The sequence below is a fragment of the Olea europaea genome, chromosome 2 (genome assembly GCF_002742605.1).
Source record: "Olea europaea var. sylvestris chromosome 2, O_europaea_v1, whole genome shotgun sequence".
NCBI lineage: Eukaryota > Viridiplantae > Streptophyta > Magnoliopsida > Lamiales > Oleaceae > Olea > Olea europaea.
The window spans coordinates 21,002,066-21,018,118 of NC_036238.1; the positions used below are offsets into that span (position 1 = coordinate 21,002,066).

Below are 16,053 nucleotides of genomic sequence, written 5' to 3' on the forward strand. Positions count from 1 at the left end.
TATCAAAAGGAAATGGGCACCAACATAATAATACGCTCAAAGTTACCAAGCATAGATAAACTCAAAATGTATTGAAAGTTTGAATTTACTTTCCGGTTTCATCTCTTGGGATTACCTAAGAAATGTGCACATGAAGAGAATTAAAAGGAAAAGATAGTTCAGTACTTCACAATCTCTATTATCATTTAGAGTGTAGTATTTGATATATGTGCATGAGAAAATCAAAATGAGTAAAAATCGTATTCATTATACTGCACATGATATCACTTACATGAGCATACCGCACATTTGTAAGGCATACTGATCCACACGCATGGTGGGACATAACTAAAAGAGTGAAAATCATCTTCATTACATTGCCTAAATTAGAGGCGCCAACGGGCTAGCATCTCAGCTGGCTGGGCTGCAGCTAGTACCTCTAGTTTTTGTTTTTAAGTCCCCTAGATGTATGTTTTCATCTGTTGGTTTCCCTCAACAGTATAATCTGTCCTAACTCATACAACAGAAATGGAATACAAAATAGCTGGCTTGAAGTCGACTACAGCTATCTTAAATCTGACCAGTTCCCAGAGGTTGCCTTGAAGTGTCCCCCGAAGCCCAAGCTTGATAATCCTTCATTAACTGCAAATGGTACAAAAAAATACGTGTTACTGGAATACATGAAATAAAGACAAACATAGCGAGAAACAAAAATCAGATTCAACATCAAAAGAACCAACAACAAACAGAGAACTAGGAAGAAGATAGGTCTTACCTATTCCTAATATCCCCCTAGTTTTTCATAACTTATGGAAGATTGAATGCTTTTTCTTATAATGCATATAGATTCTAAACTATCTACAAACAGAAGTAAGGGAACTTACTTTAGTCATTGTAATTTTATTTAAGCACTCTACATAGCTTGAATACTGTTTTTTTTAGAAGAAAATTTTATAATCTAAGACTCACCAGCAGATGATCATTGGGATCTCCAGAATGCCATTGGCATCATAGATCACATACACTCAAATAAACTTCACATAGTCAAGAAGCAGATGTATGCTTGAAATTTAAATTGAAATATCAATGTTACTAAAATCTTGGAATAGCAAAAGTTACCCAGGGAGAGGGGAACCGTCCAGTCTCAAACTTAATAGTGTATGCTAGGGAACCATATGATACGAGATTAACATACTTCTGAATGAGCCTTATGGTTTAACAGGCTAGGAAAAAAATGTAGGGTTTGACTGAGTTTTGTGACATGTAACAAATAGAATGTCTATAGATGTCATGAAATGCATGTACTTACACTGGTTTTCATTAAAATTTGGAAATCACACAATTGACTGAAGAAATTTTCCTTTCACGAAGCAAAGATAGTACATATAGGAATACTCTGCCGTATATTTCATCTTGCACTTGTATGCAAAATTCATTAGACACCATACCTTATTGCTCATTCAAAATGATGGTTGGTATGTTGATATCCTTAATTGGTTTAATATGAGGGCATATTATACTAACTATATATGACAGTACGTGACTATTAAACTGAAATTAAATTATTAAAACCTGCCTGTTTCTTTTTCCTTGTCCTCTCACTATGATCTGCAGTCACTCGTGAAGTTCAACAAATCAGATAGATTTCTCACAGACAAAATTTATAAACGTGCATGTCTCAAATAAACAAGTTCACATGGCATGTTATAGGCTACATAATAACCTTAGCATTTTCCTTTTTTTCTGAGTTATTGACAGAGAATTGAAAACCACCCTAGTGTCAGCTGCAGAATGGTAAAGATCTTCCAACAAAACTCGAATTACAAATTTTACTTTAGTATGTAAATTAATTATTTAACCCTTGTTTGAGCATTTATTTTGATTTACGTGTTATTTTTTTTTTTTTTTCTGCAAGAATAAAATTTGGTTAGTATTCATAAATCATTACGATTTCTATTCTAACTATTAATTTTACAGTCAACTCAAACTTTCCAAACAAAAATTATAGATTTAACAAGTATATTAATGGCAATCTCCGTTTTCTATTGAGAAAAGTCCATGATAATAAGTTGAACAAATTATAATGCATTATGTAGCAGGAGAAGAATATTTTTTCCCTTCTTTTCCCCCCCCCCCCCCCCCCCCCTTTTTTTTTTGTCAAAATGCATTATATAACAGTGTTTTATTGGAGATTGTGTGATTAAAAAGTAAGGAAAAGTTTTTGATTTACGTGTAAAATTATTTTATATGAGAATGTGTGGTTGAAAATGAATTTTTGAAAAAATGGGGGGCCACGCATAGGCTTAATAGTAATTATTCATAAAAATAATGGGAACATCAGTATAAATTAAACCCTAATTGTATTCAAGGTAAAATGTTTATCCTTATAAGATTTCATTGGCAAAAAACAAACAACAGGGTCAATATCATACATGACCTTTGTCTGGAAAAAAAGTAAGCCTCCATTTGGCAACCAATTTATAAATTTAGTCAAATTCAAACATTAATTTCAACCACACATTCATAACTACTATTCATTTATTATCCACACATTTCATAGGATTAACTACTATTCCTCTTCATTAATTGATTTATTTGCCAAACAGGAGTAAGAATTTCTGAGTTCCCTGTATGGAATTTTTTTATGGCCAATTGGCATTGTGAAGTTAAAAAGAAGCAAAATTAGTAGCAAATCGTGAAGACAGACGTAAATTATAAATAAAAAACAAATACATAATTCACATGCCAGTGGATTGGAGATAAAACTAAATCATTATTTGTTTTGTCCATATCAAGGCCAGCCACAGTTTTCTAAAACATTGGTGCGACTGCATGAGAAGTCTACTTAATTTTCATTTCAATTCCTAACTTTCACCCTAAATCCTTTATCACTTGCCCAATCATTGACGTCTTCATTCTGCAAAATCTTTATTAAGAGCATATATAAAGAGTAGAACTTTTTATACAAGCCCAACAACACTCTTTATATTATCTTTGCTTTTTCCCATAATAATTATTGATCAACACTTTCTCTTTTTTCCACTCCAAAGAAATGCATGTAAAGTTATGAAATAATAAATGGAAGTATTAATAGTATTGTAGAAAGAAGGGTTTGGCACCCTACATTTGGAAAGTTAAATCGACTCTTAGTTTAATTTTTAACTGAGAACTGACTCTCTGAGATAGAAATTACATGGTTAATAAACAGCCTCCAGGAGATACTCTCAACCAAAAGCAGTGTAAAGTTAGCCACAAAATGCCAATTCCTATAATCTCTTCAAATTTCATCCTGAAGCTTGTAGGCAACAGATTCTAGCACTTGCATGTATTACTGGAGCCAAAACTACCATAACATAAAAGGATATATGGTTAAAGAAACAGTATAACACATCTACACTTGCAGACCTGCGTCATAAATCGAGGAAGCATGATCTTTAATATCTGTTCCAAGACTTGGGAACCAGTTGATTCAATGACCTGTGCAGGAACAGCTCGAAAAGCAAAAGGAATTTCAATATTGACCTGCGTTTAACATAGCAACAGCAGCTGTATTAAGCAGAACCATGTTACTATACATATTATTTACAACTTGAAGTGAGGCATTTTTGGATCATTACCTCAATGACTGCATCTGAAGTTAGTCGCTGCACTTTTGAATCACTTTGTTTGCTATCACATGATATCTTATTCTCCATTGAAGCTGCATGCCCATACCAAATTAGTGTCAAAGAACTCCTGAAAAGCATTATGTTGTAGAATTCAGTATTAAATGACCCTAAACACGATCAAATGACCATATTCCAGGAAACAAGCAACGGCATGAATGTTATCATTTGTGAGTATTCAAGGAAAAAATCTTCGCTGCGTGATTCATAATCTTCAAAACTGTAAGTCATAATATCCATAAAGAAGATGTAGTTCAACCAAGATCAAATCAAGCTCTTCTTTGCAAAAACTATGCACATCCCCTGCATAGTTCATATAATGATTTGTATCGTCTGACCTCTGACCTCATGTTGACAAGTGAATTTGTTACAAAAGCAGGTTTAAGACGTTAAGACTTGATTGCATTCATATTTATGATAATGGTTTAATATATTGATAGGTAGCATTTGACCTCACATTGACAAGTAAATATTTGGAGCATAAACAGCTGCAATTGTTAGCTCTATTTCTTTAATTCTATATTTCCCACAATAAAAACACAGATAAGAAAACACCAAAGAGACTAACGAATTAATTATAGGACACAGTGAGGACAACTTATGCCATTTTTAAATTATACTGTCATTCTACTAATTGAAGTAGTTGATTTCATTTCCACATCAACAACAAATTTAACTTAAACAACCTCTAATTGAGACACCATATTCTGGCCAACATTTCTCAGTCAAATTATGTTAATTGCAGCTATTAGGATGTAAATATTCTTGTGAAAATTAGACACATCTATTCATCAAGCCTCATATTGGAAACTTCATATATGGACAAACTTTATAAATTCTTTCCAAACTGAGGCCGACTGATGCCAAAACAAAAGCCAAATAACCAAAATCCATTTTAGGAAGTAGAAAGGTACTAAAATGAACTCATTATGAGAATGCACTGGAGGAAGATGCTAACCATCAAATTTATCATTTTGTGCAACAACAATCGGAGAGCCTTCGAGCTGTTAATTGCAATTAAGATCAAAGTTAATTAATCAAGTACCAAGAGAATCATCAATAAAACAATAAAATAGACGTGAACTATTCAACTGTGTGTTTGTGTGTGAATTCAAGCAGGCAAGCGAAACAAGGTAGATACCTTACAAGACAAGAGCTTAATGCAGCAACCATTAGGCTGCTCGTCGACTCTCACCAACAAAACTGGGCACACTTCAAATGCAAAAAACTTAAATCTGTATACATAACACTTGAAGGTGTTGTCATCCACCCGCTCTATTCTCTCCGCGTCCAGCACCGAGTACTGGCTCGCCGGCAGGCTCATATACTCAACTAAAACAATCAATGGGAAAACAAAAAAAAAAAAAAACAATCATCATCGCTTCATACAATTCCAGTAAAACATATAGAAATATTACTCAGTGGGCGTTGGAGTTGTCGGACGGAAACAGACTCTGTCCGTCGGGCCAAAAATCGGGCTCTCGGAGCTGAATCCGACGAAATGCGGAACGCCGGTCGGGTTGAATCATCCGAGGAGGAGTTTAAATGTGAATTTCTAATAATAATTCTAGGGTTTCTTCTGAATTGGAACGAAACGGGATTCAAATGCGTTAAATCAATTGTGGGGGGGGGGGGGGTATTTATAGTGTTGCAAGTGAAATGGTGATTCTTGGATAAAAGTATACGTGACTTCATCTCTTTAATTCAAACATCTAATCATAGGCATCAATTTAGACCTGCTAGCCTACGGTACACTCAATGCTTACATAGAACTGTCACTTTTTGTTGACAATACTTGACATTCATACTCATTATTAGCATCCCATCATTTATTCCTAAAAGATTTCGTACATAGATCCAAGTTCTCCCTTGCGTAGGTTGGCATCAAGTGGAGGGGCATCAAACTTTTCTGAGGTTGCATGCTTTAGAACTCAGAACTTAAGCAAGGAGGAAAGGATGGGCCTCAGACTATACTTTCTAGCCTCATTGCTCATGAGTGGGTTTTAATTGAGATGGTTCCAATGCTGTCAGCTACTTCGCCAATAAGCATCGACATTTTTGCCACGTGGATAAAAGGAGGCAAATAAGAGGGCCTTGGTGGGGTTCTGGTCTCGGTGCCACATGTGGTGAGGCATAACAAATTATTTTAATTTCTAATCTTTAATTGGTTCGCCCTTGTTTGGGCTCCATTTTTTCATAAAATATATTTTTTTTATCCACACATTCATCAACCCTTGCTTGTACCACTTTAAAAACAAATTCTTTAATTCTCATATTCATTTTCAACCACGCATTTATACAATAAAATATTTTACACGTAAATTTAAAATTTTTCATATTTTTATTCACACATTTTCAAAAAAATCATTATACAAAACATCAAACATCATTTTTCTCAATGATGACCAACAAACAAGAGTAAAATAATATTACACATAAATCCAAAAATTTAATTTATTTCTTAACCGCACATTATTCTAAAAATTATTATTTCAAATACATTTTTTCCCAAAAATTATTTTTTAATGGAGCCCAAACATGGACGAAGCAAATACCATATGGTAAGAAAGGAAAATGGATCCTATAAAATGTAAAAGAAATAATAAGCTCGTGTTCAGTGAGAATTAAAATCAAAATTTTGATATATTCTAATAAATGAAATTTAATAAAATGTGTGGTAGAAAAGTTATGAATTTCATAAAACATTTACTTACTCTACTTTAATTTAATTAAAATTAAAATTTTAATCTCTATCAAACGAGAATTAAAAGAATTAGATAATTAAAATAATATTTATAAATTATTTATAATTTGTATCCATGGAGAATTTTAAAATGAAATTATAATTAATTAAGACGTATCCCAAATAAACTGGTCTTCCGTATTGGTTGTCCTTTTTTTTTAAAACCAATTTTTTATGAATTATGCCACAGTAATATAATAACTGACATAATACCAAATGTCATTTCGTCATTGGACCATTTTAAATACATTCAACTTTTTATCCAATCATATTTTCCCAACTAACATTATGTCACCCCATCTATCAACTACTTCCTATTAAAGTGGCACAACCCAATTTTTACTAATAAACGGAAGAGATCATTCGGCAACGGGGATTCGTAGAAATGCATTGAAAACATGAAATAATTAATTATGCATCAGCTAGTTAATAAGAGGATAGCACAATTTAAAATCAAAATCAGAAAGGGCAAATAATAATAATAATAATAATAATAATAATAAATAAAAGTTGAACGACAAGGCAATTAGGTTGGCCACAAAACCGAATAGCCAAAACTATATAGATTAACTGTTGATAATCTAATGATAGCGCAGTAGTTTTTTCATCATCAAAAGTTTGATCAACTATTGATAATCTAATGATAGCGCAGTAGTTTATGCCTCTGCTCTGTGTAATTTAATCTTTTAGAATCCAAATATATAGGGATGAAATGAACTTAGTTTTTCTTTCCCCTTCTGTATTTCATCTAATGAAATTGTTTGATTTGTTCCACTGCAAGATACATTTTGAGGTCCTTTCAGATCAAGCGTAACGTAAAACAATGAGTCTTTAGTTCAGTCATATGATTTTTTTTTATTGTAGTTATTACCGCATTTCTTGCAGACGAACTAGAAAATCCCATAGAAGAGAGATCCTATTACTCAATTATGATGGAGAGACTGCCCAGAAGCGAAGATGAACAAATTGATCATGTTTTACAAGTAGGTACTTTTATCGTCTTCTCTTCATACTCGATGTTATTCAATTGCATGTCAAGAATTCAAATATGATGTTTCATTTGGTTTGAGCTCCTTGGATTTTGCTAATGCAGGATAAGACTTTTTGTCATCGATACTTAATGGCAATTCCGTCACATGCCAATTTTCTAAAGTGAATATACTTGTCTTGTTTTTGTTAATTTGAAAGACAATGCGCCTTTAATGTTTAGTCTGGCCTAACAAATAGAAATTTATTTTGATAATCACATATATTTTTACAGAACCTACTAAAGAGATCATGGTATTGCTCTCTTTATGTTAAAATACTTATATTGAGATATACCATAGTAACCCTCTCACCAAAAGAGCATCTAAAAGGCAGCTCAAAAGAAGGAAATAATTTGGAAAGCTGGTCCAATCCAAAGGAGTTGGCGACAGGAGAAGCTGCTGAGAAGTAGATCAAGTATCTTAAAGATGAATTACCCACAATTGCTTTTAAGTGTAGTAGCATGAATCTAATTTCGGGTGGAAAGAAAGTTAAAACTGGCAAAGCAAACAATATTCTACAAACAAGTGATTGCCTTGGAGCTGAAAGTAAATTTAGCTATGAAATTAGGAGAACTCTGGCTATGAAAATAATCCAGTCAATTATTTGTATTGTTGAGTAACTTTAGCTATGAAAATGAGAGAACTCTATTTTCATTCAAAATATATTTTTGAAGGTTATAAATGAATCATAGATGTCATACAACGTGTTAAATATTTTGTGGGAAGTAATGGGTGACGCTTATTTGAAAAGGACCAATTAAGAGAGTGTCAGACTTGCCAATTGAACGAAGTAAATGTCACTTTGTTCTAGCATGAGAAAAGAGGCAATGAATGTATCATCTAACCTAGCTGAAACATGCTAATATAGCATCAAAACATTTCCACTTTGTTTCTGGTATTAAGCCATTGTTGTGCATTTTTTTCTTAAAGACGTGTGAAAGAAAATGCGAATAAACATGTATGAACTTTAAATGCATTTATTGAACATAAAGGAAGAATAATTGTTTATAAGAATGAAGAAGTTAAGGGCTTGATTTACTTTGGAGCATCAGAAAGTAGACCCATAACACTGGGATCTTTTGTCTTTACCAATTAATTTATTATTGTTTTTATTTTTTTTATTTAGTCTGTCAATATTTTCCTGTTAGTTTATGTTCTTAACATAATGTGTGCTTTGTTTTATCTTCTGCAAACGTATGAATTTCAACTTATTCCGTGTGTTTCCTTTGGAAATTGAATTTATTATGTGGTTTATTTTTTTGATGAAATATTTGTCATTTACTTGTAATTTCTTTTAGATTTTGACAATCCTCTCTCTATCAAAAGAGTGAACACACCATCTCCTTATCATTCTTGAGTATATCTATTTTATGGAGATTAATGTACAATTCTTTTCTTTTACAGTTTCAGTAGGTTCGTTTGAAGAAGAGATCAGAGAGTCGTGAACTTGAATCTAATGGCAACAGTGGTAAGGGTTCTTTGCTCCTAAAATCAGCTGTGGTGTTTAGTTTTGAATTCTATATTCTTTATTCTGTCTTAGTTATATATATGTTCTTTGAAGGTTTATTTCGTCAACACATAATGAATAAGTTACTGTGATCATATTATGCTGGTTTTATAACTTCTACTATGGTGGAAGGTTATAGTTTGGGGGTTCCAAGTGTATATTTGCTAATATGATAATAAAATTCGCAACCATCCTTATAGATTTTTCATTCACACAATCTTTGATGATGTTGGGTCGTACCAGACGTTATGTTTCAGTTCTTAAGAACATAGTGATGTGTGAAAAGTAAGTAATAAAGTTATTTTACAAATGAACATGGGGAGATTGTTTAATGAAAATCATGATTCTTTGAAGAGTACAACGTGATGCATTCTATTTTATCTCTGAGAATAATAATTACTAATCTATTCATTTGCCTGGTCATTGTGCTTTAGGTTCAAAATGCTGATGATAATATTTATCCTAGAAATGTGCTACCAACTTTGACATTCATGCTTTAGGAAAAGTGCAATATTGCACTCTGTGATGTTGGAAATTCTACAGGGAAAACATATTAGGGATATATTGGAAAGGAAGGCATTAGCCTCAAATCTGTATTCTGGGTATTTAGGCAGTTTTTGCCGAACTCCTTTCTTTTAACCTACTGATTTATGTTATTTATTATTATTATTTTTTGCACATAATGTCTGTTAAATGTGGCATTAATTTGTAATCTTAGGAAATAAATAAGGTTACATGCACTTGAAGAAAATGTATCAGGAAAATACATGATGCATTTGAAGAAAATGTATCAGGAAAATACATGATGCAAATTCATGAATTATTAGGTGTTCATTTATATTCTCATGTCTCTAGAGTTATCCATGTGGTCCTATAAATAGAGGTCATTCTTATAGTCTCATTGTAAAGAAAAAAAAGAAGAAAACATTATTGAGTGTGCTGTAGCAACTCAAAAACTATCAATAAAAATTCAAGTTTTTCTTCAACACTTCGTTTCCGCACTAACAAATTTGGTATCAGAGCCATAACTTTTGATTGCATTTTTTTCATGGCTTTCATACAAACAGCTTCGTTGTTTACATATTCTTCCAGTCAAGTCCCAATCTTCGAAGGCGAGCATTATGAATACTGGAGCATCCAAATGCAAACTTTCTTCATCTCCTTAGATCTTTGGGATGTCATTGACGATGAGGAGTACGAAGAACCATCCGAAGACAATGAAGATTACGAAAAATTGCAAAAAGAATTTAAAAGAAAAGATGCAATGGCTCTCCGCTATATTCAACAAGGAACGGAGAAAACGATCGCCTTGAAACTTCAATCCTTATGGAGAGACTTTGATAATCTCCAAATGGAAGAACGAGAATCGGTTCGTGTTTTTTCTTCACGAGTAGCCGAGACAGTAAATCAAATCAAAAGCTGTGGTGACACAATTACAGATAAAAGAGTCGTGGAGAAAATGTTAAGATGCCTTCCTCCAAAGTTTGACCATGTTGCAGCTGCAATTGAAGAATCGAAAGACTTGTCCAAAATGACCATTTATGAGTTAACCGGGTCACTTCTTGCCCATGAGCAAAGGATCAATCGTTCGAGTAACCAATCCACTACCGAACAAGCTTTCCAATCAAAGCAAACATCAAAAGGAGGATCGAACAACTATGGAGAACACAACAGAGGCTCAAATCAAACAAAACAAAAAGATAACTATTGGGAGAAGGGTGACAAGCAAAGCAAATGGAAAGGCAAGCAAACACAAATTTCTGGTGGTAACAATCCAACTTGCATAATTTGCAAAAAAATGAATCATGAATCAAAGGAGTGCTACTTTAGATGCAAAAGGTGCAAGATCCCCAATCATTCTCAAAGGGATTGTTGGTTTCAAAATAAAGAGATGACAGAAAGAAAAAGTGCAGCAAACTTTTCTCAAGAGAATGAAAAGGAAATTCTGTTTTATTCTCAAAATTATGAAAATGGAGCTCAAAGCCCTTGGTATTTGGATAGCGGTTGTAGCAATCACATGACGGGAAATCGCGACATCTTTGTGGACCTTAATCCAAATATTACTTCACAAGTAATTCTTGGCGATGGAACATGTAGAGATGCGGTAGGAAAAGGCACCATTGCTGTCCAAATTAAAGAAGGTAACAAGAAACTCATCACAGATGTTCTTTATGTTCCCAATCTTTCTCATAATCTCCTAAGTGTTGGACAACTTATTCAAAGTGACTTCTCTGTCCACTTTGATGATGGTGCATGTAAAGTTTTTGACAAAAAGAAAAATATTTGTGTGGCAAATATTGAAATGAAGAACAAGACATTTCCTCTTATGATGCCACTAAATGAGAATTGTGCACTCAAGGCAAGAGACGAAGATTTGGCATATTTGTGGCATTTACGATATGGTCGTCTTCATGAAAGAGGCCTTCGTTTACTCCAAATAAAAAACATGGTGACGGGACTTCCTAACATCCAACACATAGACAAAATGTGCGAAGGATGCATCTATGGGAAATTGCACAAGTTGTCGTTTCCAAAAACTTCATGGAGAACGAAAGCACCACTTGAGCTTGTGCACTCGGATATTTGTGGGCCAATGCAAACTCCCACTTTTGGAAACAAGAGATATTTTATTCTCTTTGTTGATGACTTCACAAGAATGATATGGGTTTTCTTCCTCAGTCAAAAATCTGAGGCATATTCCACATTTCTTCAATTCAAAGCTCAAGCAGAAAGGCAAAGTGGTTTTTTGATAAAAACTTTAAGGACCGATCGTGGAGGTGAATATCTCTATAATCCTTTCATGGAATATTGCAGAAAAAATGGCATCAAAAGACAATTAACTGTGAGTCGAACTCCGCAACAAAACGGCGTGGCCGAAAGAAAAAATCGCACAATTGTTGAAATGGCAAGAAGCATGCTAAAGGGCAAAGGACTTCCAAATCTGTATTGGGCAGAAGCTGTAAATACGGTAGTATACATTCTCAATCGGTCTCCAACAAAGGCTGTACGGAATAAAACTCCATACGAAGCTTGGAACAAAAAGAAGCCAATGGTTGATCACTTCAAAATATTTGGCAGCATTGCTTATGCTCTTATCCTTTCTCAAAATCGGGAGAAATTTGACGAGAAAGGACAAAAACTTGTCTTTGTTGGATATAGTGATGAATCTAAAGGATATCGGTTATTAGATCCAACTACAAACAAAATTACAGTTTCACGAGACGTTGTTTTTGATGAAGCTGCATCTTGGGATTGGAAAGGGAAAGAAGTTGTGGACCAGACACCATACCATTTTGTTGATCCATTAACATTTCAAGCAGGTCCGTCACAAGTTGGAAATTTAGAGCATAATCCAAACCCTACTCCAAGAAGTGAGGAAGAATCTGATCCAGAAAGCCCTCCAAGAAAGACACGTTCACTACAAGACATATATGAGTCATGTGAACTTGGGTTGTTCTCTAGTGAACCACAATCATTTGAAGAAGCCTCAAAAGAAGTATGTTGGACAAAAGCCATGAATGAAGAAATGTCCACAATCGAGAAAAACAAAACTTGGAAGCTTGTTGCCTTGCCAGAAGGGAAGAAAATCATTGGACTCAAGTGGGTCTATAAAATAAAATACAATAAAGATGGGTCGATCCAAAAGCACAAAGCACGTCTTGTTGCAAAAGGGTATTCTCAACAGCCCGAAATTGACTACACTGAAACATATGCCCCGGTTGCAAGAATGGAGACAATTCGTACTGTTTTGGCACTGGCAGCTCAATTGGAGGTATGTGTTTATCAACTTGATGTAAAATCGGCATTCTTAAATGGTGAAATTCAAGAAGAATTTTATGTCGAGCAACCCGAAGGATTTGAAATCAAAGGACAAGAAGGAAAAGTCTATCGTTTATACAAGGCACTTTATGGTTTAAAGCAAGCTCCGCGAGCATGGAATAGCAAAATCAATAGCTATTTCATCCAAAATGGATTCAATCGAAGCACGAGTGAATCATCTCTATATGTCAATAATCTTGGAAGAGACTTTCTTGTAGTATGTCTTTATGTGGATGATCTTCTATACTTTGGTACAAGTAAAAGCATGGTGGAAGAATTCAAGAAAAAGATGATGAGAGACTTTGAGATGAGTGACTTGGGTCAAATGAAATACTTTCTTGGCATCCAAGTCAAACAAAGCCCGGGAAGAATTTTTTTTATCTCAAGAGAAGTATATTGATGATCTTCTAGAAAAATTCAGCATGAACCAGTGCAAGCCAGTCTCTACTCCAATGGGGCCGAATGAAAAATTCCAAGTCAATGATGATGCTGAAAAAGTAGATGCTACACTTTACCGAAAGTTAATTGGTTCACTCATCTACCTCAACACAAGGCCGGATATCACTCAATCAGTGAGTTTACTTTCCAGGTTCATGAATGAACCAAGCAAAAATCAAGGCATTGAGTTCAAAAAGGAAAATAACTTCAACCTTGTTGGCTACACTGACAGTGATTGGGCAGGCTCACTTGTTGACCGCAAAAGTACATCGGGCTACATCTTTTGTCTTGGAACAAATATTATTTCATGGAGTTCGAGGAAGCAAAGGTCTATAGCACTATCTTCTGCAGAAGCGGAATATATTGCAGTTGCGGATGCCGCTTGTAAAGCAGTTTGGCTTAGAAGAATTCTAAAAGACTTGATGTTTGAACAACAAGAGCCAACAACAATACATTGCGACAATATGTCAGCAATTGCTATGACAAAAAATCCAGTTTTTCATGCCAGATCGAAGCATATTGAACTACGTCATCACTTCATTCGAGATTTGGTAAGTCGAGAAGAAATTTGCATGGAATTTATCAACACAAATGATCAGCCAGCAGACATTTTAACAAAGGCAGTCACATTTGACAAGTTCGACAAGATCAAGGAAAAACTCAAGATTACAAATTAAGAGGGGGTGTTAAATGTGGCATTAATTTGTAATCTTAGGAAATAAATAAGGTTACATGCACTTGAAGAAAATGTATCAGGAAAATACATGATGCATTTGAAGAAAATGTATCAGGAAAATACATGATGCAAATTCATGAATTATTAGGTGTCCATTTATATTCCCATGTCTCTAAAGTTATCCATGTGGTCCTATAAATAGAGGTCATTCTTGTAGTCTCATTGTAAGGAAAAAAAAAGAAGAAAACATTATTGAGTGTGCTGTAGCAACTCAAAAACTATCAATAAAAATTCAAGTTTTTCTTCAACACTTCGTTTCCGCACTAACAATGTCTTCATTTTAATGGAAGAGAAGTTTTTAAAAATAAACTCAAAGGGACTTGATAGTCTAGAAAATAATATCTAAATATGTAATGGAATCAAAAGGTACACAAACACGGAACTTAGCATTACAGCTTCAATATATAAAGTTTAAAAAAATGCTTGACGATACACCCATAGTTATGAAAAAAGAAGTTGGTAATAACATAGTTAAGTTTTATGTTGGGGAGAAGAAAATGACATGGATTGTAGTATCACAACAATTGCAGGCTGATGTCATTAAACCAGATGTACGAATATAAATTTCTATAGCATCTATGCTATAGGAGACAAAAATGGAGATTATATCCCACATCTAAAACAAGTGCCCGTTTTTGCATTTCTTCCTCTAAAAACATATGAGTTCAAGTTTATTCGTACTACTCCGGCTCTAGATGAAGCTAGAACACAAGGCTGGAACACAGATTTTAGTACTTTAGCCCTAGATGAAGCTAAAACATAGGTTATAGTATTTCATCTGAAGATAAAGCTGGAACTCAAGGCCGGAACACAAGCCATACTGTGTTCAATTTATGGAATCTGACCATCATCAAGTGATTATGGTTAATGATGATCTAACACCTGAACATTATCAATTTCTCCTGTATCAGCTCCTTCACGGCTTAAAATACATTCACACAGGTTTATTAGATTCTGCGGCATTTAAACTCTCCTTCCACATTTTACCTCTCATGCATATGCAAGGAACTTATCTGAATTATTGTTGTTCTTTTTATTTTTATACAGGAAATGTATTCTACCATCATTTAAAGCGAAAAATTGTTATTGCTAATGCTGATTATAAGTTAAGGATTTGCAATTTTTGTCTTTCCCCGTGTGTCATTTAATGATGCTCCATCAGCTATTTTTTGGACTGTAAATCTGACTTTCTGTTAAGTTTTTCATATTTCTTTGTAACTATCCCTTTGTTAATGTTAGTTACTTCACTTCCTAACCCTTAATTTTTCATTTTCTTAATTTTTTTGAAGGACTATGTAGCAACTCGAGGGTATCATGCTCCAAATCTACGTGGATGTTTTTTTTTTTTTCTCTCAAGTAAGCTATGTAGGAACACCTAACAATTCTTTTAATTACTACTTTGTCATCTAATTCCACATAAATGTTTCTGTACAGAAGACTATTAGGTGAAAGCCCAATAAAGAATTATTTCGTTGTGTTAGAGACTTTGTTGCATGTCTGCGATAATTACAAGAAAACATCCCATGTAGACTTCGGAGAAATTCTCAAATGTTGCTTCAGCAAGTATGAACATGTAAAGGCAGTGCCAAAGTAGCTTGCACCTCTAAACATATATTTAACTATTTACCTATGCTTTTGTGCGCCTTCAAAGGCAATCTGGATGATCAGATGAAAAAATATTAATTACCGTATCTCGATGCATGATCTGTTAGATAATTTAATACTTTAAATTACTGGATCTTTCATGTTAAATCATCGAGAAATATAAGAATTAAAGCGGAAGCATACCTGAATCTGATATGGTTAATGCAATATGGATTTCGCGGTATGATCTTTCAAATCTACATACAGTCTCCTTTTACCCTCTGTGATGGGATGCAGTAGAGAATGAATAAATCGTTTCGTTGCGTGTGATTAACCTATTTATATGGGAATGCCCTTTGACCTAATTCGGCCCATCATAGAATTAGGACTTGGGCCCGGTCTCTACACATATGTAAACCCATACTTTAATTGGATACATTAAAGCCCAAAACCGAAACCTTATTAGATCACTTTAATCGGGCTCGACCGAATTCGATAGCCTATAATTTAACACACAATTATTCACACATACAAGCCCATCTTTAATTAAAAAT

At 34.0% G+C, this 16,053-nt stretch overlaps 2 protein-coding genes across 2 annotated transcripts; one reads left to right on the forward strand and one right to left on the reverse strand.

Annotated features, from left to right (window-relative positions):
- Positions 1-218: 218 nt before the first annotated feature.
- Positions 219-5,339, reverse strand: LOC111373588 (uncharacterized protein SYNPCC7002_A1590). The gene is made up of 6 exons (XM_022996142.1): positions 5,063-5,339; positions 4,786-4,976; positions 4,603-4,648; positions 3,597-3,679; positions 3,385-3,501; positions 219-621 (listed from the first exon to the last, which is right to left on the reverse strand). Exons 1-6 carry the CDS (start codon positions 5,337-5,339, stop codon positions 550-552), a joined length of 786 nt encoding a protein of 261 aa, XP_022851910.1. The 3' UTR covers positions 219-549.
- Positions 5,340-8,871: 3,532 nt separating this feature from the next.
- On the forward strand, positions 8,872-11,337 carry LOC111373594. The gene is made up of 4 exons (XM_022996152.1): positions 8,872-8,883; positions 9,466-9,524; positions 10,015-11,177; positions 11,282-11,337. The coding sequence occupies exons 1-4, from the start codon at positions 8,872-8,874 to the stop codon at positions 11,335-11,337; spliced, it is 1,290 nt and encodes a 429-aa protein (XP_022851920.1).
- Positions 11,338-16,053: the final 4,716 nt, after the last annotated feature.

What these genes read in the sequence shown, in the direction of transcription:
- LOC111373594 (XM_022996152.1), top strand. An exon ending in GCCTCAAATCTGTATTCTGG is followed by an intron (nt 9,525 to 10,014) that starts GTATTTAGGCAG and finishes ATATTCTTCCAG; the next exon opens with TCAAGTCCCAATCTTCGAAG. An exon ending in CCACTTTGATGATGGTGCAT is followed by an intron (nt 11,178 to 11,281) that starts GTAAAGTTTTTG and finishes TGTGCACTCAAG; the next exon opens with GCAAGAGACGAAGATTTGGC.
- LOC111373588 (XM_022996142.1), bottom strand. Translation starts at nt 5,339, where the DNA reads ATGAAGTCACGTATACTTTTATCCAAGAATCACCATTTCACTTGCAAC. An exon ending in TTAAGCTCTTGTCTTGTAAG is followed by an intron (nt 4,649 to 4,785) that starts GTATCTACCTTG and finishes TGCAATTAACAG; the next exon opens with CTCGAAGGCTCTCCGATTGT. An exon ending in TTCCTCGATTTATGACGCAG is followed by an intron (nt 622 to 3,384) that starts GTCTGCAAGTGT and finishes TACCATTTGCAG; the next exon opens with TTAATGAAGGATTATCAAGC.